General features: G+C 48.3%; 2 protein-coding genes across 7 annotated transcripts in view; one reads left to right on the forward strand and one right to left on the reverse strand.

Moving 5' to 3' along the window:
* KLHL18 (kelch like family member 18) overlaps positions 1 to 15,877 on the reverse strand; it is a 28,564-nt gene extending 12,687 nt beyond the window's left edge. For 3 of the 4 annotated variants that reach the window (XM_039368750.1, XM_039368749.1, XM_039368748.1), the window contains exons 1-4: positions 15,603 to 15,877; positions 4,495 to 4,625; positions 2,944 to 3,084; positions 1,391 to 1,589 (exon numbers count right to left, since the gene is read on the reverse strand). In XM_039368750.1, coding sequence (XP_039224684.1) covers positions 1,391 to 1,589; positions 2,944 to 3,084; positions 4,495 to 4,625; positions 15,603 to 15,743 — 612 coding nt within the window. In that variant the 5' untranslated portion in view covers positions 15,744 to 15,877. Of the gene's footprint in view, positions 1 to 1,390; positions 1,590 to 2,943; positions 3,085 to 4,494; positions 4,626 to 13,026; positions 13,340 to 15,602 lie in introns of those variants that run through there. The other variant, XM_039368753.1, reaches the window with a different exon arrangement.
* A 127-nt stretch (positions 15,878 to 16,004) lies between these two features.
* Positions 16,005 to 24,079, forward strand: part of KIF9 (kinesin family member 9) — a 31,836-nt gene continuing 23,761 nt past the window's right edge. For all 3 annotated transcript variants that reach the window (XR_005559808.1, XM_039368746.1, XM_039368747.1), the window contains exons 1-5: positions 16,005 to 16,132; positions 18,965 to 19,071; positions 19,173 to 19,338; positions 21,412 to 21,518; positions 22,981 to 23,196. Coding sequence is in view for 2 of the 3 variants with exons in the window: in XM_039368746.1 (XP_039224680.1) it covers positions 16,099 to 16,132; positions 18,965 to 19,071; positions 19,173 to 19,338; positions 21,412 to 21,518; positions 22,981 to 23,196 (630 nt within the window). In the remaining variant the exon portion in view is untranslated. The remainder of the gene's footprint in view (positions 16,133 to 18,964; positions 19,072 to 19,172; positions 19,339 to 21,411; positions 21,519 to 22,980; positions 23,197 to 24,079) is intronic.

Consider the following 24,079-nt stretch of genomic DNA (forward strand, 5'->3'; position numbering starts at 1 on the left):
TTTCCTCCGTAATCAATTGTCCCACACCTTACATCCCCCTCAGTTGTTGTTCTTGTGTTGAAGGCAACATTTTGTCGTCACCCCCCCCCCCACACACACACACACACCCTGGTGGCAGCTGGCAGGACCAAGGAAGAATGAACTATGCCGATTACAGGAAATTCTCTTTATTTTGGGAGGTTTGGAATAAACCCAGCGTCTTGGAAAGCGCAAGGGGAATTTCCCAGACTGGTTTATAATGTGCTAATTGTGTTAAAAAGTGTTTCCCAGTTCTTCCTTCTCTGGTTTCCCACCCATCTGGGCTTAGTCAAGGTTTATAAAATCAGTAAGAAACCAAGTTCCTCTTTGATTCCTGATTTGCTTTTTCTGTTCTCCCTTCCGTCGTCTTCTCGCAAGTCCAGGAAGTCCTTGATTAGTCCTCAACTTACAACCACAGCTGCTACTGAACAAGGCAGTTGCTCAGTGAGTTTGGCCCCCATCTTACAACTTCTCTTTCCACCGCTGCGGTTGTTGAATTAATAAGAGGGCTGTTCAGTGGATCTGCCTTCCTGTTTGTCAGGCGGTCGCAAAAAAAGGGGATCACATAACCCCAGGACCGTCATAAACACGAGTCAGTTGCCAAGTGCCCGGATTTTGACCACTTGACTGTGGAGAGGCTGCAACGGTCATTAAGTGTGAAAAAAAAATGACATAAACCGCCTTTTGCAGTGCTGTACTGTTATGACTTCAGATGGTCACTAAATGAAATGCTGTATGTCGAGGACTACCTGTAAATCTTGTGCCGGGGGAATTCCAGTCTCCCGAGGGATCCCAACTCTTCCAAATGTATGAAAACAGACTTCAACAGATCCTCCAGATCTGCAGTGATCCTGTTGCTATTGGTGTCACCACCAAGTTGGTCCCTCAAGCCAGTCCCATCCGGTGGCTATTAGCTTCTGGGGCTTCGTTTACTGACAGGTCATCCTCAACCTATGACCACAATGGAGCCCAAAACTGCTAGACAACACAGTTAAGTGAATTTTGTCCCCACTTCATGACATTTCTGGGCAATGTCGTCCAGTGAATCACTGCAGTCATTAAGCTAGTCGTTAAATGAATCCGGGCTTCCCCCGCTGGCTCTGCTCGTCACAAGGTCGCCAAAAGGAGTCACGCGACTCCGGGAAGCTGCAACCGTCGTAAACAGGAGCCGGTTGCCAAATGGCTGAATTTCGATCCCGCGAACCACGGGGACACTGGAGCGGCCGTAAAGTGTGAAAAACGGCCGTAGGTCCCCTTTTTTTGGTGGCGTTGTAGCTTCGAATGGCCACTAAAGAAAACGGTTGCAGTTGCGTGCTCGGTTACCCCCCCCCCAAAAAATAACGAAAAGCAAGGGGGGGGCGGGGGGTCCTACCTGCTCCTCCGTCTTCACGTGGAGCTCGTCCCTCGAGAGCAGCTCCAGCACGTCCTCCAAGGGCAGAGCCAGGAACTCCTCCAGCATGGAGACCTCCACGAAGTGCTGGTGGACGAAGTTGTTGGCGGCCTCGTACAGGACGGCGCACATCATGGCCTCCGCGAACTGGCGCACGCCCAGGCAGTTCTTGGGGTGGAGCCTTCGAACGGAAGGGAGGTGAGCGGGACCAGCGGGAAACGTCCGGCCCACCCAGGTCTAACCCCCGAATCCAGATTTGCAAGGAGAGGGCAGAGGCAGTCTTGCACAGTGGGTATCCGCAGAGATCAGGCTAAATTGCCCCCCCTACACACAGAGACACACACACAGGCACACACACACCAAGGGAACTGGGCTGTGATTTATTCCCATGAGGCACAGATACTAGTACGGCCGGAGGAACGCGGCTACAGTAAAAGCGTCCCTTGAAGTGAGATCTCCTCTTGGTCTCCTTTCCAAAGGCTTAACTGGGTTGACCTGCTTTCTTTCCCATGAAGAGAAAGCCCAGGCTGCTGTTGCAATGTGTGGATGGCCTTGGGGGATGTAGGGAAGAGAAGGTGCCTAGGAAACAATCAGATAAGGGAGGCAGCAGCCCTCGGTCACTTAACGGTCAGAGGAAGAAATGAAGAAGGACCGGTCCTAATGGATCAATCAGATAAGGGAGGGAGGAGCCCTCCTCGGTCACTTAACGGTCAGTTTTCCTGCTCAGAGAGGACTGGCTGGCACATGCCCTTTGGTCCTAAGGTTTCATTCGGGGAACACAATGGTGGCAACACCAGCTTTGCCAAAACCGGCAATCTCCTTCCAGTTTTTGACAAACTATTACAAACCACTGATCTGTTTAGCGACCACCATGAAAAGGGGGCAAAATATAACTGTCCCGCTTTACGACAGCCACAACCACGATGGGCATAATACCAATAATACCAATTTCCTTTGCCATCCCGGGGAATTGGAATTTCAAAAATAGACGGGATGACCATTGAACCGGGATGGTAGAAGGCAGTGATGGTGAACCTTTTAGAGACCAAATGCCCCAAAACTGGCTCCACCCTGCTCCACCCCCCCACCCTGTCCCCCACCCCGCCTGCCCGCAGGGCCACTCACCGCCTCCAGGGCCCGCCACAGATCGTCCAGGCAGCCCAGCAGTGCCATGGCAGCCACACCCTCTGCCCGCGCCCCCCAGCATCAACTGTGCACAATGGGGTGTGAGGGCAGAGTTTTGTCTACGCTGCCTGGCTGCCATGTGCTTGGCTGCGCTGCTCTGCATGGGCCATGCTCGGGGGCAACTCTCCTCCAGGGGGGCTGCTGGTGAGGAGGGGGGTCGTGTGGGGAGGTGAGGCTGGGGCAACGGCACGTGTGCCCACAGAGAGGCTCTGAGTGCCGCCTCTGGCACACGTGCCATAGTTTCGCCACTACTGGCATAAGGCCTTCTGCCTTGAGCATGGGGCTGGACTAGAGGACCTCCACTGTCCCTTCAAGCCCTGGAATTCTACGTCCAGACTTTTGGCACTCACCTCTCTTTGAGGAAGGAGCAACACGCATCCTTGATGTTCTGCAGCTGCAGGAAACTGGCGCCCATCAACAAAGACTGGACATTTTGCTGGTCAATGGCTAAATGTCCGTTGTAGGCAAAATTGATCAGAGCTTCCAGTGCGCTAAATGGGGCCAAGAGGAGCCGGCGGTTATTTCTATTGATTGATTTATTAATCAAATTTGTTTATAACTGCCCACTCTATCTAAAATGACTCACAGAAGTGCACAGATATCCAATTTAGCCACCCAAGTCATCCAAAATATACGTGTCACCACAGAATTCAGACTTCTTGGTTAAATTGGAGGCCCTTGCAAGATGCTAGATCAGCGGTTCTCATTTGGGGTCGATGGATCATTTCACAGGGGTCGCCAATCAAGGCTGTCCGCCATTTTTTTCCCCTTTTCTGGCGGGTGCCTTACCTCCCTTGGGCTGGGCCAGCTGGTGGCCCAGCTTGTGGTCGGCCTGCTCCGTCTCTGCCGCTTGCCAGCTACGCCTCGGCCGGCGCAGGGGGCGGCACCAGGCATGTGCGGCGCTCCTGGGCAGGGAAAGTCCTCGACTTACGGCCGGTTGGGTAGTCCTCGACTTACAACCGGTTGGGTAGTCCTCGACCTACGACCGGTTTAGTACTCGACTTACGACCAGTTGGGGGTCGCGGCATTAAAAAGGTTGAGAACCACTGTTCTAGATGTTTGTAAGCGGCACATCATGTTTCTAGTTCTCAAGGAAGTACAAATAAAGTAGAAAACCAATGCTGCTGCCTATGGAACGCATACCCTCCGCCCCCAAAAAGCTGGTAGTCAAAAATCTTCTGTAATTGCCAGTTATCTCTTACGTAGGAAATTCGGAGGAGGAGGAGGAGGAGGAGGAGGAGGAGGAGGAGGAGGAGGAGGAGGAGGAGGAGGAGGAGGAGGAGAACTGTGGAGTGCTGTCTGAGATTTAGGGTTTTCTTGCAGACGTTTCATGACACAACTAGGTAACGTCATCAGTGCTGAAACGAAGTTGAAGAAGCAAACCAGGTTCCTTTCTGGCACTGAAGTTACATAGTTGGGTCGTGAAATGTCTGCAAGAAAACAACGACTTCAGAGAGCACCAAGGACCCCCCAGTTTTGATTGTCCCCCCAAGAAATCACCCTCCCTTTTAACATTGAAGATGTTACCTGGTTGGGTCTTGAAATGTCTGAAAGAAAGCAATCAAGCTCAGAGAGTACCCGGGACCCCACAGTCTTCTTCCCCCTTCTCCTCTTCCTCCCCCTCCTCTCTAAAACACCCTCTAGCACTGATGGTGTTCCCTAGTTGGGTCATGAAACGTCTGCAAGAAAACCACCCAATCTTAGAGAGAGCATCAAGGATCCCACAGTCCTTTCTTCTCTTCCTCCTCCCTTCTAGCACTGATGAAGTTCCCTAGTTGGGTCATGAAATGTCTGCAAGGAAACCACCCAGCTCAGAGAGCACCAATAAACTAAATAAATTTGGCCCAAGGGGGGGGGGATGTAATGACCTCAAGCCCCCCCCCCCAAATCCTCTGCTTTACCTGGGGTCCATGCCCTGCATGACAATTTCATCCTGCTTGCACTCCATCATATCGTTCGTGAACATGGCGTGGAAATAAGGAATGGAGGCGGCCAGGACGATCCGATGCGCGCTGAATTTGTGATCGCCAACCTAAACAGGAGCAGGAGGAGACGAGAATCAATTCTTCGACTCGTAGCTAAGCCTCGTTTTGTCTGCCAGCTCTTCCAAGTTTTTTTGTTTTTAATTTAAAAAAAATGACCTTCTCAATCCTGGAGAATGGAAAACCTTGGCACGTCTGTGTCTTTTTTTCTTTTTGGAAACAATGGAGATTGCTTTGCCCTGATTTTCTTTATGGCTTCTTTTTTTCTAAATTTCTGTCTGGGTTTTTGGGGTGGGCTCTCTCCCAACTGCTGCCCACACCTGACCCAGCTTAGCTTAGCCAAGGTTGACCAAGTGCTGTAGAGTGCCAAGACGCTTTGACTGGAAAAAAAAATCTTATTTTTGCTGGAGAAAGTTTGCCCAGAGATTAAATTGCTTTCTCCAACAGGCCAGCCTGAATTTGGGTTAAATTTGTCTGATTTAAATTTCAGTTTGTAGGAAGGAAAATAAGATTAAAAAAACAAACAAACAGAATGTTCAAAATGCAAAAGTTTGTAGCAGAGTTTATAATCTGGCCCAGTCACAGATTCATACAGCCCGACTTAAAATGCATACAGATAGTCCTCTATTTGCAACCATTCATTTAGTGACAGTTCAAAGTTACGACGGCAGTGAAAAAAGTGACATGACCAGTTTTCCACACTTAGGATGGTTGCAGCATCCCCATGGTCATGTGATCAAAATTCAGGGCTCAGCAACTGACTCGTATTTATGACGGTCACAGTGTCCCAGAATCACGTGATCCCTTTTGCGACCCACTGACAAGCAAAGTCAATGGGGGGGGGGGAAAACCAGATTCATTTAACAACCGTGTGACTAACTTAACAACTGCAGTGATTCTCTTAACAAGTGTGGCAAGAAAGGTCTTAAAATGGGGCAAAACTCATTTCGCAAATGTCTCACTTAGCAACAGAAAATTTGTGGTCGTAAGTCGAGGACGATGTGTAACTTGCCTTTTCCAGGTCACTCTGAGCTCATGTCATGGCCGAAAGAATAATTATTCTCTCATAATTCTGATTTTGTTTTGCAGCGATGTCGTCAGAATTGGTTTGTCACCTTTAGTATATTTTAAATATGTTTCATTAAATGAATCCCTTTTTTGGCAGAAGTTACTGCAATTCTCTCCTCTCAAAGCTTTTATATCTCAAGGCCAATTTTCTAAGAAGGACATCTTTTGGGTTATTATACTAACAAAAGCAAAATTATGTTGCCAGTTACGAAATGTTCAAGGGAATCACTGTAACTGCAGTCGTGGCCATACACCACTCAGGAGCCCTATACCCCCCCCCTCCCGGTGGTCCTGCAGCCCCCCTGGGGCCAAATGACACAGGAAGGATGTGATGTCGGCTGCCATGTTTCCTCTCCCTAAGCAGGAGAAAACGCAGCAAGGCAAAAGGGTGGGAGAAGAGAACGGGGAGGGGGGGTGCAGGGGGGTTGGTCCAGCAAAGTTCATATCGCTCTGGGTTCTTCAACCATTCAGGCTCACAGAAAAGGCTTGGCAGGACCCACAGAAGAGAACGTTTTAGCTCAGAACTGAACTGGATGCTTGGTGCTTTCCTTGCAGACATTTCATGACCCAACTAGGGGACGTCATCAATGCTCGAAGGGAGGGGGGTTTGGAGAGAGCAGGAAGAGGGGCATGGGGGAGGAGGAGGAGGAGGAGGAGGAGGAGGAGGAGGAGGAGGAGGAAAAGGAGGAGGAGAGAAAAAGGACTGTGGGGTCCTTGGTGGTCTCTGAACTGGGTGGTTTCCTTGCAGACATCTCATGACCCAATAGGGAACATCATCAGGGCTAGAAGGAGGGGCGTTTAAAGAGAGCAGGAAGAGGGGGACAAGGGGGAGGAGGAGGGGGAGGACTGTGCGGTACTTGGTGGTCTCTGAGCTTGGTGGTTTTTCTTGAAGTCCAACACAGGAACCACTAAGAACATTGAAAAGGAAACTATTCATAGATAAACAGACAGCAAAACCGCCTCCCTTCTTGCACTGATGGCGTTCCCTAGTTGGGTCATGAAACGTCTGCAAGGAAACTACCAAGCTCAGAGAGCACCAAGGACCCCACTTTCCTTCCTTCCTTCCTTCCTTCCTTCCTTCCTTCCTTCCTTCCTTCCTTCCTTCCTTCCTTCCTTCCTTCCTTCCTTTCTTCCTTCCTTCGTCCTCCTCCTCCTCCCTTCCAGCACTGATGACGTTCCCTAGTTGGGTCATTAGATGTCTCATCCCCCTCCTCCTCCTCTTCTTTCTCCATGATGAGATATCTGCAAGAAAACCAAGCTCAGACAGCACCAAGAACCCCACTGTTCAACCTCAGGCTACAAATATTCTCTTCCGTCAATATCGGTGGGGCTTCTGCTGTCTCCTGAACTTAAAACGTGCTTCCAAAATCAGACGAACCGTCCCCGATTTTTCAGGCCTCGTCCAGGATCTTGTGCTGCTGCTGCAGGCAAGCATTTATGAGCCAGGGAAGGAGAAACGGAGCCCAACAGGAGCTATTTATGCCCGGAAAAGTAGAGCTATCCTAAAACTGCCCGCTGAATCAGAATTGACAAGAGTGTCCTCTCTCAAGGAGAAGTGCCCCATTTAGTTCAGCCAAGTCAGGATTTAACTAACAACAAAGTGAAACGCTGAGCACACAATACAGTCAAAGGCTGGGGGTGGCCTTTGAATGGGGGTGGGGGTGGGGTGGGGGAGAATGAAATCTCTTTGAAGCAGTGTTTCTCAACCTTGACCATTTTAAGGCATGTGGACTTCAACTCCCAGAATTCCACAGCCAGCATTGCTGGCTGTGGAATTCTGGGAGTTGAAGTCCACATGCCTTAAAATGGTCAAGGTTGAGAAATACTGCGTTTGGAGCATTTGCTGACGGATGCCAAATGAGGTTGGTCTACAAGAGATCAGCCTAGACCAGGCTTAGGCTGCGATTCTTAGGGCCCTCAGCCAGCAGAGAGAGTCTCTGGTGAGAAGAAAAATCGTCACAATCTGGAACACTGGACACAACTCAGCAAGGCTATTTTGTCAACGGAGGTCAAGGCAAAGGAACCGAGTCAGAAAAATCGAAGGGACAAAGATAAGAAGGACCACAATGAGCGGCAATTTGATGCAGTGGTGCTAGCCTAGAAAACCAGGAGACGCTGAGTTCTAGTCCGGCCTTAGCCATGAAAGCCAGCTGGGTGACTTTGGGCCAATCACCAGGAGACGGAGAGTTCTAGTCCTGCCTTAGACATGAAAGCCAGGTGGGTAACATTGGGCCAATCACCAGGAGATGGTGAGTTCTAGTCCTTAGCCATGAAAGCCACTGGGTGACTTTGGGCCAATCACCCAGGTAGCTGGGAGTTCTAGTCCCGCCTTAGGGATGAAAGCCGGTTGGGTGACTTTGGGCTATCACCAGAAGACTGGGAGTTCTAGTTCCGCCTTAAGGATGAAAGCTGGCTGGGTGACTTTGGGCCAATCACCAGAAGGCTTTGAGTTCTAGTCCCGCCTTAGACATGAAAGCCAGGTGGGTAACATTGGGCCAATCACCAGGAGATAGTGAGTTCTAGTCCTTAGCCATGAAAGCCACTGGGTGACTTTGGGCCAATCACCAGGTAGCTGGGAGTTCTAGTCCCGCCTTAGGGATGAAAGCCGGTTGGGTGACTTTGGGCTATCACCAGAAGACTGGGAGTTCTAGTTCCGCCTTAAGGATGAAAGCTGGCTGGGTGACTTTGGGCCAATCACCAGAAGGCTTTGAGTTCTAGTCCCGCCTTAGGCATGAAAGCTGGCTGGGTGACTTTGGGCCAATCACCAGGAGATGGGGAGTTCTAGTCCTGTCTTAGCCATGAAACCCAGCTGGGTGATTTTGGGCCAATCACCAGGAGACTGGGAGTTCTAGTCTTGCTTTAAGCAGGAAAGCCGGCTGGGTGACTTTGGGCCACTTGTGATCTCTCCACCCAATTCACCTCACAGTCTTGTTCTTTGGGGGGGGGGGGGAAGAGAAGAAGCAAGCATTAGATGCGATCTCTGCTTTGAGCTGATCAAAATATATAAAAAAACAGTTGGGACAAATTCATGAGGAGCAGCAACAGGTGCTAGGTGCCCCGTGAATCAAAGCTCAAGAGGAACGAAAAATATTATGCAACTGCCAAAAAAAAAATAAAAAATAGATCCAATCCTAGCCAGCGTCACAAATATAATTCCTCTTCACATCCAGAACATCAGAGCCAGTTCTTGGAAATGCATCTTAGAGAGGATGTTAACAAGCCATTTTAGAAAGGATATTGAACAAGGAAGTCTCTAGGCAGAAATTAGATATTTTTAGCCTGGAGAAAACTGCAAAAAGACATGAAAATTGAAGGGCTGAAGACACGGCAGACTCATTTTGTGTTGTTGTAGAAGACAACACACACACACACACATCCAAAGCCAAGGAACTACACATGGTCCTCAATGTACGACCACAACTGAGCCCAAACTTTCACTAAGTAAGACTGTTAAGTAGGTTCTGCCCCATTTTACAACTTTTCTTGCCACAGTTGTTAAGTAAATCGCTGCAGCTGTTAAGTTGGGAACACGGTTGCTAAGTGAATCTGGCTTCCCCCATTGACCTTGCTCATCAGAAGGTCGCAAAAGGGGATCACGTGACCCCCGGGAGACACTGCGACGGTCATAAATATGAGTCAGTTGTCTGAATTCTGATCACGTGACCAGGGGGATACTCCAATGGCTGTTAAACGTTCCTAAGTCATTTTTTTTCAGGGCCGTTGTAACTTGGAATGGTCACTAAATGAACTGTTGTAAGTTGAGGACTACCTTTATAAGGTTCAAAATGCAAGGAAGGAGATTTCAGCTGAATGACCAGCAAGAGAGACCAAAAACTTGATATGAGGAAGCCCTGCTGGAATTGGGTATGCCTGATTTAAAGCAAAGAAGGACCAGGGGGTGACATGATAGGAGTCTTCCAATATTTGAGGGGGCTGCCACAAAGAGGAGGGGGTGTCCACCTATTCTCCAAAGCACCAGAAAACAAGAAACAATGGATGGAAACTCATCCAGGAGAGAAGCAACCTGGAACGAAGGAAAAACTTCCTAACAGTGAGGACAATTAACCAGTGGAACAGTTTGCCACCAGAGGTTGTGGGTGCTCTATCACTGGAGATTTTCGAGAAGAGTCTGGACAGCCACTTGTCTGAAATGGAATAGGTTATCCTGCTTGAGCAGGGGGTTGGACTAGAAGACCTGCGAGGTCCCTTCCAACTCTGCTATTCTGTTCTGGCGGGAGTTGCTGGAAAGTCCTAAACAGAGGCTGGAGGATATCATGGTGGAAATGGGGCTGGCCTAGGCCAGGAGTAGGCCACCTTGGCTCTTTTATGACTCGTGGACTTCAACTCCCAGAATTCCTGAGCCAGCCATGCTGAGGGGAAAGGGAGAGGTTTCCAAGCTGAGCCAGGCTGGCTCAGGAATCTGGGAGTTGAAGTCCACGAGTCATAAAAGAGCCAAGGTGGCCTACCCCTGAGTTACTGGGAAGATGAGGGGACCAACTCCCAGAATTCCTCTGCCAGCATGGCACCCTATACCAGGAATAGGCAAGCTTCAACTCCCAGAATTCCTGAGCCAGCCATGCTGAGGGGAAAGGGAAAGTTTCCAAGCTGAGCCATGCTGGCTCAGGAATTCTGGGAGTTGAAGTCCACCAGTCATAAAAGAGCCAAGGTGGCCTATTTCTGATATAGGGTGCCATGCTAGCAGAGGAATTCTGGGAGTTGAAGTCCCCTCATCTTCCTAGTAACTTAGGGATAGGCATCCTTGGCTCTTTTATGACTCGTGGACTTCAACTCCCAGAATTCCTGAGCCAGCCATGCTGAGGGGAAAGGGAGAGTTTCCAAGCTGAGCCAGGCTGGCTCAGGAATTCTGGGAGTTGAAGTCCACGAGTCATAAAAGAGCCAAGGTGGGCTACCCCTGGCCTAGATGACCTCTCAAGTCCATTCCAATCCTTTTATTTTCTGATTTTATGAAAGGGTTTATGCCTCACCTTTTTCGGTAGATTGAGGGCGTCACCGGAAACAAAATAATAGTGTAACATCATCATGGAAAACAAAATGGCCTCCTGATGAAGCGTAGAAGCTGTTTGTTGCTAACAGACCTTAATGCTGCATTAAGAAGCAGCGATGGCTACTTGTGTAGACAATAAAGGAATTCTGGAGGCTGAAAATAAGAATTACGGGAAACGGTCTGCTTTGGGGTTTCTTAGAAACATTTAGCTGCTAGGAAGAAATTTGTTGGACTAATGGAATAATGTCTTCTTCACTTGTGCAGAATCTCCCTCCTAGCACTGATGATGTTACCTAGTTGGGTCATGAAACATTTGCAAGAGTTCTCCTCCTCCTCCTCCAACATCAATATCCATGAAGATTCTCAGTCCTCCACCTCACGGCTGTCCCAAAGGTGTTTTTTCAGGAGGCAACTGGACTTTCTTGTTTTCCATTTGAAGACGTTTTGCTTCTCATCCCAGAAGCTTCTTCAGCTCTGACCGGATGGAGGGGAAAGGAAGGATTTATACTCCTTGCAGACAGCTGGTCATTTGCATGCTTTTACAGAGTTGTTAAGACCACTTGGAGCTTTACCTGAGTGGTGCAAATGGGTGATCTATCTACCTCCAGTCTACAACACAGTCCTTTCAGCAATTTCAAGAAGGTTCCACACCCCTTTGCACCACTCAGGGGATCCTGAGGACACAGAAAAACCTCCAAGTGGCCTCAACGACCCTCTAAAAGAAGGCAAACGACCAGCTATCTACAAGGAGTATAAACCTTTCCATTCCCCCCCCCAATCCAGTCAGAGCTGAAGAAGCTTCTTGGATGAGAAGCAAAACATCTTCAAAAGAAACGCAAGAAAGTCCAGTTGCCTCGTGGAAAAAGCACCTTTGGGGTATCCTCCTCCTCTTCCTGACGTTCCCTAGTTGGGTCATGAAACCTCTGCAAGAAAAAACAACAAGGACTGCACAGTAAGAGAAACCCAGATAAGCAAGGATTAATCCTAGACATCAGTGGAGGAAAAAACAATACTCTAATCAAGGAAATACCAAGAGGCGGGAAAAAAAGCACATTCCCAATAACATTGCCGGACAAACCGGTTTACGTATATAAACAGAGAGCACTAATGTTAGCCAGCTAGGTCACAAAATGTCTGCAAGGAAACAACCAAACTCAAAGAGTGCCAAAGGCCCAAAAATTGTCCTCCTCCACCACTCAGCAAACCGCACTCCCTCTAGTACTGAAGATGCTACCTAGCTTAGTAATGAAATCAGCCAATCTCAGAGAACACAATTCTCCTCCTCCTCCTCCTCCACTCTGCAACACCCCCCCAGCACTGATATTACCTAGTTCAGGAGTAGGCCACCTTGGCTCCTTTATGACTCGTGGACTTCAACTCCCAGAATTCCTGAGCCAGCCTGGCTCAGCTTGGAAACTCTCCCTTTCCCCTCAGCATGGCTGGCTCAGGAATTCTGGGAGTTGAAGTCCACCAGTCATGAAAGAGCCAAGGTGGCCTACCTCTGGCCTAGGCCTAGGCCGCTTTATGACTTATGGATTTCAATTCCCAGAATTCCTGAGCCAGCCTGGCTCAGCTGGAAATCTCTCCCTTTCCCCTCAGCATGGCTGGCTCAGAATTCTGGGAGTTGAAGTCCACCAGTCATCAAAGAGCCAAGGTGTCCTACCTCTGGCCTAGGCCGCTTTATGACTCGTGGACTTCAATTCCCAGAATTCCTGAGCCAGCCTGGCTCAGCATGGAAGCCTCTCCCTTTCCCCTCAGTCATGAAAGAGCCAAGGTGGCTTACCCCTGGGCTAGTTGGTCCATGAAACCTCTGCAAGGAAACAGCCACTTTCAGAGAGCATGAAGGACCCCACAGTCCTCCTCCTTGTCCTCTCCTCCTCCTCTTCCTCCTCCCTCTTCTTCCCTCTTTTCTTTCCCCTCCTCCTTCTCCTTCCCCTTCTCCCATTCCCCAAACTCCTCCTAGCACTGATGTTGTTGCTAGCTGGGCCGTGAAATGTCTGCCAAGAAAACAGACAAACTCAGACAGCACCAAGGACTGTCCCCCAATTCAACCCTAATCTCCGAATATTCTCTTCCGTTGGAAGAATAATTTTCTACCATTGGAGGATTTGAAACACAATGTAAATCTTTGATAGGCGATATTGGAAAAATCGTACCACGGTGCCCATCCCGCCAAGCCCCCCTTGTTACTCTGGTGTAGTCAACAGCCCGACAAGCAGCAAGTATTCTTTTTGTGAATCTTTTCACTTCTTGGAAGATTATCTTATGTGCAAAGTGGAGACAGGGCACCACATGCTGAGCTGCAATTAAAATCTAATTTTCACAGACTCTCTCCAAGAATATATAAAAACCAGGATATAATTATCAGACATGTTTACCGTCAAGCTGTTAAAGCTCCATAAAGGACCCCGCTACGCATTCTTCAGAGATTGTGCGATGCATTCTTAAGAGATTTGTGTGATGCACAGTGCACAACGCTATGCCAAAGGGGCCTCACCCAATATTTGGGGCATTAATCATCTCGACGGTGACATCATGCCCAGAATGACACAGGGAAAGGAAGGTGCCGGATACAGAATTTTAACTGGCAAAGGCTGAAAAAGGAAAACCTCTGGATATAGATAGTCCTCGGCTTAACAACGGTTTATTTAGTGATTGTTTGAAATTACGACAACACTAAGTAACTTTTGACCATTTTCACACTTAACGACCATCACAGCATCCCTGTGATCATGTGATCACAATTCAGACACTTGGCAGCTGACTCATAGTTTTGACGATCGCTGTGTCCCAGGGTCACATGATCCCCTTCTGTGACCTTGTTACAAGCAAAATCAACAAGGAAGCTAGATCCACTTAACAACCAGGTTTACTAACTTAAGAACTGCAGCGATCCACTTAACAACCAAGGCAAGAAAGGTCATAAAATGGGGCAAAAGTCACTTAACAAATATCTTACTTACTAACAGAAATTTGGTACTCAAATTTGGTACTCGTAAGTTTGAGGACTGCCTGCCCAGATATTTCTTTTATAATTTCCCAATTTTCACACGGAACAGCATCCTAAACAGATGGGTCATTGTGCAGCAGGTAGGACAAGGTATATATTAGTAGAAAATTGTTTAATTTGGTTCTGCCAGGTGTTTTCTATTTAACCTCCTAACATCATCCTACAAATAACCTTGTTGGCCAAGCTTCAAGATTTGAAGTTCCATAAATTTGTGACGTTTTCAGCCAAAGCCAATTATTCTCTCTCTGTACAATTATACTAAAGGGGGGGTCCTTGACTTACAATTTTCCACTGCCAGACAGCTGCTAAGTGAGCTGAGGCTCATTGTATGACTTTTTCCCATCGTTGTTAATCACTGTGTTTGTTAAGTCAGTCACACGGTTGTTAAGTGAATCTGACGTCTCCCACTGACTTGTCAGAAGGTCACAAAAGGAGATTACATGACCCCAGGGACGCTGCGACCGTCATAAGTGATAAGTCAGTTGCCAAGAGTCTGAATTTTGATCATGTGACCATGGTAGACGCTGCAACGGTCGTAAGTGTGAAAAATCGTCATAAGTCAATTTTTTCAGTGCTTCGGTTGCTCAATGGATGAGTTGTAAGTCAAGGACAGCCTGTGCGCTTCTATTCCTCTGCTTTTACAGACAAAACCTTGCAGGAAAGGATTGATTTATTTGGTCAATTTATACAGCTGCCTGCTTCTTGTATGTGAGTCTGAGAGACAGCACCTGCTGAAAACACAACCACAACACAAAAAATCTGATCCAAGACGCAACCACCGAAATTACCTAAAGCCACCCAGAGCTTTGTGTGGTCTCTTCTGTAGTCCCAGAGGTTAGAAGGTAACCTAGGGTCCCTCCTGCCCCCCCCCCTCCATCCATGGGGGTCTCCCCCACCTCCTGTTTGCAAATCCCCCTCCCTTCTAGCCATGATGGTGTTTCCTAGATGGGTCATGAGACGTCTGCAAGGAAGCCACCCAGCTCAGAGAGCACCCAGGACCCCCACAGTCCTTCCTCCTCCTCCTCTTCCTCCCTTCAAGTCCTGATGACATTGCCCAGTTGGGTCAAGAAACATCTCAAGAAAGCAACCAACCTCACAGAGCACCAAAGATCTCACAAACCACCTCCTCATCCCCATTCTCCTCCTGTCCTCCGCTTTTCCTCGTCCCCCTTTCTACAAATCCCCCCTCCCTCTAGCCCTGATGGTGTTCCCTAGTTGGGTCATGAGGAAACCACCCAGCTCAGAGAGCTCCAAGGACCCCACAGTCCTTCCTCCTCCTCCTCCCCCTTCCTCATTTCTTCCCTCCTCCTCCCTCCCTGGCTTTTCTCTCCTCCCTGTCCCCCTCCCTCATTTCTCCTCCTCCTCCCCCCTCTCCTTCTCCTCCTTCCTCTCCCTCTTCTCCACCTTCCCTCCCTCATTTCTCCTCCCTCCCCCTCCTCCCATCCCATTTCTCCTCCTCCCATCCTCATTCTTTCCCCTCTCCTCTCCGTCCCCCTCCCTCGTTTCTCCTCCTTCCTCCCCCACCTTCTCCTCCTTTCCTCCCCCTCCCCCTCCCCCATTTCTCTCCCTTCCCTTTCTCCCTCTCTCCGTCCTCCCCCTCTCCTCCCCCTCCGCATGTCTCTTCCTCCCCCTCCCTCATTTCTCCCCCTTTCCCCCTCCTCAGCCCCCGCACACCCCCTCCCATTTAGTACTGATATGATCTTCCCTGGTTGGGTCATGAAAGCTCAGGGAGCAGCAGCGACCCCAAGGGAAGCTCCACTCCCGGATATTGTACGTCGATCAGGTTCTTGGCGGAGAAGGAGGGAAGTCTAGGAGCGCCCCAAAGGTCATCCAAAAGGTCCCCCCGCCCCACTTTACCTCTAATCCCTCCCTATCCAGCCCCTCCTTCTTTCTCCCCTCCCTCCTGTCAATCACACAAGCACCCAACGCCCCCCCCGCGCCCACCTTGAGGGTCACGTCGCATAGCTTCCCCTGCCGCCGGATCTCGCCCATCACCCCGTAGCCGCGGCTGGGCAGGTCGCCCACCGAGAAGTGCACCAGGTCCTCCGGGTCCAGCTCCGGGTCCGGCCCGGCCGCCTCCAGCATCTCGTCGGCTTCCACGCCAAGCCCGGCTCGGAAGGGACTTCTCTCGCTCGCTCGACGCCGCGGTTTGGCTCCGCCCGGCCACCGTCGCCGCGCCGCCGGGAGACCACCAGACCGGAAACCGGCCAGGCCCCGCCCCGTTTTCCGCCCGCGCTGAGCGGAAGCCCCCGTCGCCGCAGCAACAGAGCCGCCGGATGGAGCCGTCGCTGGGGCAACGGCGTGGTTCGCGCATGCGCCGTTGCTCCTCACTCCCCTGAGAGCCGGAGCCGGAGCCGAGGCGGCCTTTTTCCCGAGAGGATGGCGGCGGGCCTCCCTCGGCCGTCGCCTGGGAGCGGGCCCCGCTAGGTCGCAAGGGCGGATGGCGGCTCCCGACAGGAAGGCCTCGAGCCAGGGTAGGGGGCAGAAGCACCCCGCGCCGCCCCCCTCCCTCCGGGTGCCCCAAATGAGTCTGGGGGCGCGTGGGGGGAGGGGAGAGCCGCTCCTGGCTTCGTCTCTCCTTTGGCCTCGGAGGGAATCTCGGAGGCAGAAAAGCCTGAATCTCCCGCCCTTTTCCTTCTCTCTGGAGGCCTCTGCGGTTCCTGGGGATTTGGGGGCGGGGGGGTATTTTTTCTCCTCTTTTTGGCAGCCATGCCCTTCTCTAATCTCTGGATTTGGGGGGGGGGTTTGATTGTAACCGGCCCAGAGTCTGCCTCCATCCATTTATCTATCTATCTATCTATCTATCTATCTATCTATCCATCATCTATTTATCATCTCTGTCATCTATTTATCTGTCTATCACCTACATCCATTACACGTCTGTTATCCTACCTAGCCAGTCAGTCGTATATGTCTATTATCCTATCTGTCTATCCCTCCATCATACATACCTATTATCCCATCCATCTTTATCTATTCCATTTATCTAATCTATCCATCCATCCATCCATCTTACAAATCTATTATCCTGCCTCCATCCATCATACTTGCCTATTATTGCATCCATCCATCCATATCTATTTTATCTATCTAATCTATTCATCCATCTTATCCCATCCACCCATCCCTATATTATTCCATCTATCTATTCTGTTCATCCATCCATCCATCTTACATGTCTATTATCCTGTCTATCCATCATACATGCCTGTTATCCCATCCATCCATCCATATCTATCTATTCCATCTATCTATCTATTCATCCATCCATTTTATCTATCTATCCTATCATCATTATTATTATGAAGGAGAAGAAGAAGAACTAGAAGTAGTAGTAGTAGTAGTAGTAGTAGTAGTAGTAGTAGTAGTAGTAAGGGACCTTGGAGGTCTTCAACCCCCTGTTCAGGCAGAAAACCCTACACCATTTCAGACAAATGGTTGTCCAGTCTCTTCTTAAAAGCTTCCAGTGTTGGAGCATTCACCACTTCTGGAGGCAGGTTGTTCCACTGGTTAATTGTTCTCACTGTCAGGAAGTTTCTCCTTAGTTCCCGATTGCTTCTCTCCTTGATTAGTTTCCATCCGTTGCTTCTTGTCCTGCCTTCAGGTGCTTTGGAAAATAGCTTAATTCCCTCTTCTTTATGGCAGCCCCTGAGATATTGGTTGATTGTTCTCAGGAAATTTCTCCTTAGTTCTAGGTTGCTTATAGATAGATCTAATCTATTTATTCATCCATCCATCAATTTTACATGTCTATTATCTGTCTGTCCATACATGCCTATTATCCCATCCTCCATCCATCCATCCATTGTATATGTTTATTTTATCTCATCTATTTATCTCTGCCTACCTACCTACTTGCCTACCAATCATTGTCTTTATTAGTTATCTATATTGTCATATTGATCTATCAGCTGCCTATATTAATTTATATTGCATCTATCTTATCTATCACCTCCATCTATTGCATCTACCTTTCACATCTATCTGTTATCTGTTATCTATCAAATCTGTCTTTCGCATCTATCATTTATGGCATCTTTTGAATCTAAATTACATTCTGTCTTTTTACTCTATTATCTATTTATTGCATCTATCACATTTACCTTTTGCATCTGTCATTATCTTTTACCTATCTCTATTAATTATCTATTCTGTCATTGATCTATCATCTATCGCATCTTTCATTATCTGTTTCTAGCTGTCTATTAATTATCTGTATTCTTGATCTATCTGTCATCTATCACATCTTTCTAATTACATCATTCATATCTATCTGACATTATGCATTATCTATCCATATACGTCACATTTAAAAATTTCCCAAATCCCTCACAGGAGAACTCTGGACAGTATACAGTTAAGATGTTAAAAACATAAAAGCTGAATATAAAAGTTAAAAGAGAGGCAAGGCTAGATAAAATTCCACATTACAAAGCTAAGGAAGGAGTTAACAGGGCACTGATTGGGAATTGAGTAGACTATAAATTATATTACTGAATAAATAAAAATGTTTGTCTCTGAAATTAGTACACAGAATCCTCAACGTACATCCACAATTTAGCCCCAAATTTTTGTTGTTAATCGAGATATGTAGGGAGTTTTGCTCCATTTTTTACAACCTTTCTGGCCACAGTTGTTAAGTGAATCAATGCAATAATTCACTTAACAACTGGCAAGAAAGGTCCTGAAATGGGACAAACCTCACTTTACGACTGCCTTGCTTAGCAATGGAAATTTTGGGTTCAATTGGGGTCATAAGTTGAGGACAGCCTGAGTGCCTTTTTCAAAGCAATATGATTGTATCTTGAGGTAAGATGGGTGGCCTATAAATTTTATAAAGAAACAAACCCTCTGAGTGCAGTCAAAGGAATTCAGTCCTTACAGGTAGTCCTCAAGTTACAACTGCAATGGAGCCCAAATTTTTTGTTTTTAAGTGAAACATCTGTTAAGTGAATTTCATCCCATGTTACGCCGTTTCTTGCCACAAGACAGTGAACCCTTCCAGTCGTTCAGCTAGTGACATGGTTGACTTTGCTTGTCAGAGCGTCACCAGAGGGGATCACGTGACCCTGGGACACTGACCGTCATAAATACACGTCAGTAGCCAAGCGTCTGAATTTTGATCACGTGGCCGTGGGGGTGCTGCAGCGGTCATAAGTATTGACACATGGTGCTAAGTCACTTGTTTCAGGGCCGTTGTAACTGAACGGTCACTAAATGAACTGTTGTAAGTCGAGGACTGCCTGCAAATGATGTCGGATGTCGTGGCGTTGGAGGGAATCCACCTCTTTTTCCCTCCTCTCCAGAATTCATGGCAACGTGCCTCAATCCGAAGAAAGTAAAGGCGTTCGCCCGGGTCAAGCCCACGGCCGACTTCCCTCAAGATGTCCTCAGATTTGGGGCCGACAACAAGGTAAACAAAAGCATTAAAACGGGAAAGGCTCCCGTCAGTCCCTCCTCCCTCGGTGAAATGGACGAGTCTTAAGGCGGGACTCGCACGGCTTCCCTTCCCAGACCATCGAGGTTCACATCGAGCGGGATCGTTCTAAAGGCATCATCAACAACAAGCAGATGGACTGGACTTTTAAGCTGGACGGCGTCTTCCACAACGCGCCCCAGGACGTGGTTTACGACGCGGTCGCCAAAGAGCTCGTCTCGCAGGCCCTGAACGGCTACAACGGTAAACCGTTCATGATTGCTGTTGACAGGGTTACAAGAGCTGGAAGGGGCCTTAGAGGTCATCTAGTTCTAGTCTGGCCCCCCACTCAAGGAAGGGAACCCTTACAGAATCATAGAATGACAAGAGTTGGAAGGGACCTCAGAGGTCATCTAGTCCAACCCCCCCCCTCGTTCAAGCAGGAGATCCCTACAGAATCATAGAATGACAAGAGTTGGAAGGGAGTTCGCAGGTCATATAGTCTAAACCCCCTACTTAAGCAGGAAATTCTTTACTATTTCAGACAAATGGCTGTGTAGCATCTTCTTAAAGATCTCCAGTGATGGAGCACCCTCAACTCCAGTTAGTAGCACCGTCTCAGTTCAGAAGAAGCAAGGGGCCCTTCATGGTAGAGGCCCTCCCCCATCTCCAGATCATTCAATACAAGAGAGCATGACGTGGACCCCCAACTCCTCAACTCGAGCAGGAGAATCTATCCCAGGGGTAGGCCACCTTGGCTCTTTTATGACTCGTGGACTTCAACTCCCAGAATTCCTGAGCTAGCATGGCTCAGCATGGAAACCTCTCCATTTCCCCTTCTCCTGGATGGCTCAGGAATTCTGGGAGTTGAAGTCCACGACTGAGAACCTCCAGTGATGGAGCACCCAGAACTTCTGGAGCAGTGGTTCTCAACCTGTGGGTCGGGACCCCATTTGGGGTCGAACGACCATTTCACTGGGGTCGCCAAACAACGCAGTCCGCCATTTTTTTCCCCTTTTCCTTAGCCAATAGAAGAGACTCTCTTGAATAGAGTCTAATTCTATTGGCTTTCAAAAGCCAACAGGAATTGTCCAGGCTGTCTCTGCCCTGCTGAGCCCGCCAAAAGTCCTGTTCTGCAAACGGTGCTGCACCAGTTGAGTAGTCCTCGACTTACGACCGGTTGAGTAGTCCTCGACTTACGACCGGTTGGGGGGTCGCGGCATTAAAAAGGTTGAGAACCATTGTTCTGGAGTCAAGTTGTTCTCTGTCGGGAAATTCCTCCTTAGTTCCAAGTTGGGTCTCTCCTTGGTTATTTTCTGGTGCTTTGGAGAGGAGGTGGACCCCCCTCTTCTTTGGGGCAGCCCCTGAGATATTGGGAGACTGCTATCATGTCCCCCCTGGTCCTTCTTTTCACTAGACATACCCAATTCCTGCAACTGTTATTCAGCTTAGGATTGCATTGATTTTTTGGGGGCAGTTATTCCGTGAATTAGCATTTAAACAGACTCATCGCAACCTAAGGAGAACTAAGGAGAAATTTCCTGAGACTTAGAACATTTAATCAGTGGAACGGCTTGCCTCCAGAAATTGTGGGTGCTCCATCCCTGGAGGACCTCAAGAAGAGATTAAACAACCGTTTGTCTGGAACGGTTGAGCAGGGGGTTGGACTAGAAGACCTGCAAGGTCCCTTCCAAGTCTGTTGTTCTGAGTGGAGCCTGCCACTTCTAGGAAAGCTGGCCAATGTTGGGTCAAAGCCAGCCTCTTCTCTCCTGGAATCATTGGCTTTCTGGACTGGGAACCATGGGGGTTTTAGTCCAAGGTCCTTGGGGAAGGTAAATTGGGCATATTGACCAAACATATGTATTCCTCAATTTATGACCAGTTCCTTAGTGTGTGTTTATGCCTCAGATTCAAAGTTACGACCGCCACTCCCTCTCACAGTCATGTGATGGCACTTAGGGCTACTCATAGTGCCCTGTGGTCACATAACTACCATTGGCCATTCTTTCCCCCAGAAACTGATATTTTATTTCTAGTTTCCAGCAAAGAACATCCATTGTGGACAATGGATTGGCTTAAAAACCACCCTCTTTACTTAACAACCCCTGCAGAAAATGCTGCAAATTCCAAGCTGGGTCTCTCCTTGGTCATTTTCTGGTGCTTTGAGAGGAATGAATGCCTCAACCACGTGAGTGCCTCAACCACCGTCATTATGTAGGATGGGAATTACCCCATTACTGTCATAAGTCGAGGACTACATGTATTCACAACGCAGACCTCTTTCCCTGTCCAAGGGCAGGCTCTGATCTGTCTCTGTTGGCTCTGAACTCTCCCTAGGGACCATCATGTGTTACGGGCAGACCGGAGCCGGTAAGACCTTCACCATGACGGGAACCACCGGGAACTTCAAGCACAGGGGGATCATCCCTCGAGCTATCCAGCAGGTCGTTGACATTTAATTCTGTGTGTGTGTGTGTGTGTGTGTGTGTGTGTGTGTGTGTGTGTGTACGAATGAATGAATAAAAGAAAAGGAAGAAAGGAAGAGAAAAGGAGAAAAGGAACGAAAAAAAAGAAAGAAAAAAAAGAAAAAGAAAGGGGAGGATTATAAATATAGGTTATGGATATAGATAGATGATATAGCTGATAGATGCAGCAGAAAGAGAAAAAGAAAAAAAGAAAGAAAGAAAGAAAGAGAAAGAAAGAAGAAAGAAAGAAAGAAAGAAAAAGAAAGAAAGAGAAGGAAGGAAGGAAAGAAGGAAGGAAAGAAAGAAAGAAAGAGAAAGAAAGAAGAAAGAAAGAAAGAGAAAGAGAGAGAAAAGGAAGGAAGGAAAGAAAGAGAAAGAAAAAAAGAGAAAAGGAAGGAAAGAAAGAAAGAAAGAAAGAAAGAAAGAAAGAAAGAAAGAAAGAAAGAAAGAAAGAAAGAAAATATATCCACCTAAGTCACTGTCAGTGACGACGGGCGACTTGCAAGGGTGAAATCCCCCTCCCAGCAACAACCATCAAACCCAGCCTTTCACGGGCTCCGTGTCAGTATGAGGTCCCCAGGCCCATTGGCAGAACCCCGTCCGGCAGAACCCCATCTTCGGTGTCTTGTGAAAGAGTGTCAAGGCAGAAGCCAGCCTTCTCTCCACATGGCTGGTGTTCCATCGGGAGGGAGCCACCAGGGAGAAGGCCCTTCTTCTGGGTCCCACCAGTTGGACCTCCTTAAGAGAAGGAACCCGTAAAAATCTCCCGAGTCCACATTCCGATGGGTCAGGTGGATGTGATGTGACCCAGAGGTTTGGCAGGGAAGCTGGCCAACTTTTTCGCTGGGTGTCCTGCTAGACTGGGCCTCCCTTTGTAGCCAGAGGACACGCCTTCTCCATCCCTGCAAAGCTGGGTGAATACCAGGGGAATCCTCTGAGCCCAGCCTAAGCCACATAGTCATGTGATCAAAATTCAAAGGCTTAGTAACTGACTAATATTTATGACGGTCGCCGTGTCCTGGAGTCATGTGATCCCCTTTTGCGACCTTCCGACAAACAATGGGGAAAAGCCAGATTCACTTAACGACCTTAGCAGGGATTCCCTTAACAACTGTGGATGGATGGATGGATGGGTAGGTAGACCTTTAAGTAGATCAGTGTTTCCCAAACTTGACAATTTTAAGGCATGTGGACTTCAACTCCCAGAATTCCACAGCCAGCAATGCTGGCTGTGGAATTCTGGGAGTTGAAGTCCACATGCCTTAAAATTGTCAAGTTTGGGAAACACTGAAGTAGATGGATGGGAAGATAGGTGAGAAGGGACGGAGATGGATAGATGGATGGATGGATGGATGGATGGATGGATGGATGGATGGATGATAGAGAGATGGATGAATGGAGATAGACAGATAGAATTCCAATTGACTGCTTTTCACTGCAGGTGTTCAAGTCCATGGAGGAGCACAGCAGCCGGCTTATCACCGTCCGGATTTCCTACCTGGAGATTCACAATGAGACCATTGTGGACCTCCTCCCTCTCGGCTCGGACGGCGACCTCCCCCTGTCCATAGTGGAGAGTCCCCAGGGCGTCTCCGTCAAAGGCCTCTCCATCCACCCTGCTCCCAACGAAGAAATTGCCTTAAATTTCCTGTTTGAGGTAAGGGAGCCGGCACCCTTTACTTTTGCTCGCTGTCCAGTATACTGCGTCACAAAAAGAAGCATATAAAGCAGTTAAACCATTTTAAAAGTTAAAGACATTAAGTGTTACAAAAGTAAAACAATAAAAATGAACTATGGGGATTTTAGTGGTCCTGTTTGCAAGGGGCGGCAGCTTTGCAGAGGAGGCTATGTGGATCGACCTCGACTTACAACTGTTCATTTAGAGACCGTTCAAAGTTACAGTGTCGGTGAAAAAAGGGACTCAGCCATTTTTTATACCTATGGCCGTCACGGCATCCCTGCGGTCACATGATCAATTCAGACGCTCGGCAACCGACTTGCGTTTACGACGGTCTCAGTGTCCCCAGGGGGGTCACGTGATCCCCTTTTGCGACCGTCTGAGAAACCAAGTCAAACGGGGGAAAACCAGATTCACTTCACACCCGAGTTACTAACTATAATATTTCATTTAACAATGGTGGCAACAAAGGTTGTAAAAAGGGGCGAAATTCACTTAACAACCATGTCTTCCTAGCAATGGAAATTTGGGGCTCAGTTGTGGTCGTAAAGTGAGGACTACGCAGGTGAGTCCTCCGTGTAGCTGTATAGCTCTGATAATTCCTTTAGGAAACATCCCGCAGGGACAGTTATTTCAAAATCCAAAATGTTATTTGTCCGTGGAAGTCCTGTTCCTCAACAAGGAGCTCCACCCTCAGTGGCAAATCTACAAACGAGCAATGCATCAGGACTGCCACTCAGTCAGCCATTGCTGTGCCGGTCCAGGTAGTCCTCCACTTATGACCACAGCGGGGGAGCAGACTTTCCATTGCTAAGCAAAGTGATTGTTAAGTAAATCAGGCCTGAGTTTACACCATTTTTTT

This window comes from Crotalus tigris, unplaced genomic scaffold, assembly GCF_016545835.1.
Source record: "Crotalus tigris isolate CLP2741 ecotype Arizona unplaced genomic scaffold, ASM1654583v1 scf7180000020932.1150333, whole genome shotgun sequence".
Lineage (NCBI taxonomy): Eukaryota > Metazoa > Chordata > Lepidosauria > Squamata > Viperidae > Crotalus > Crotalus tigris.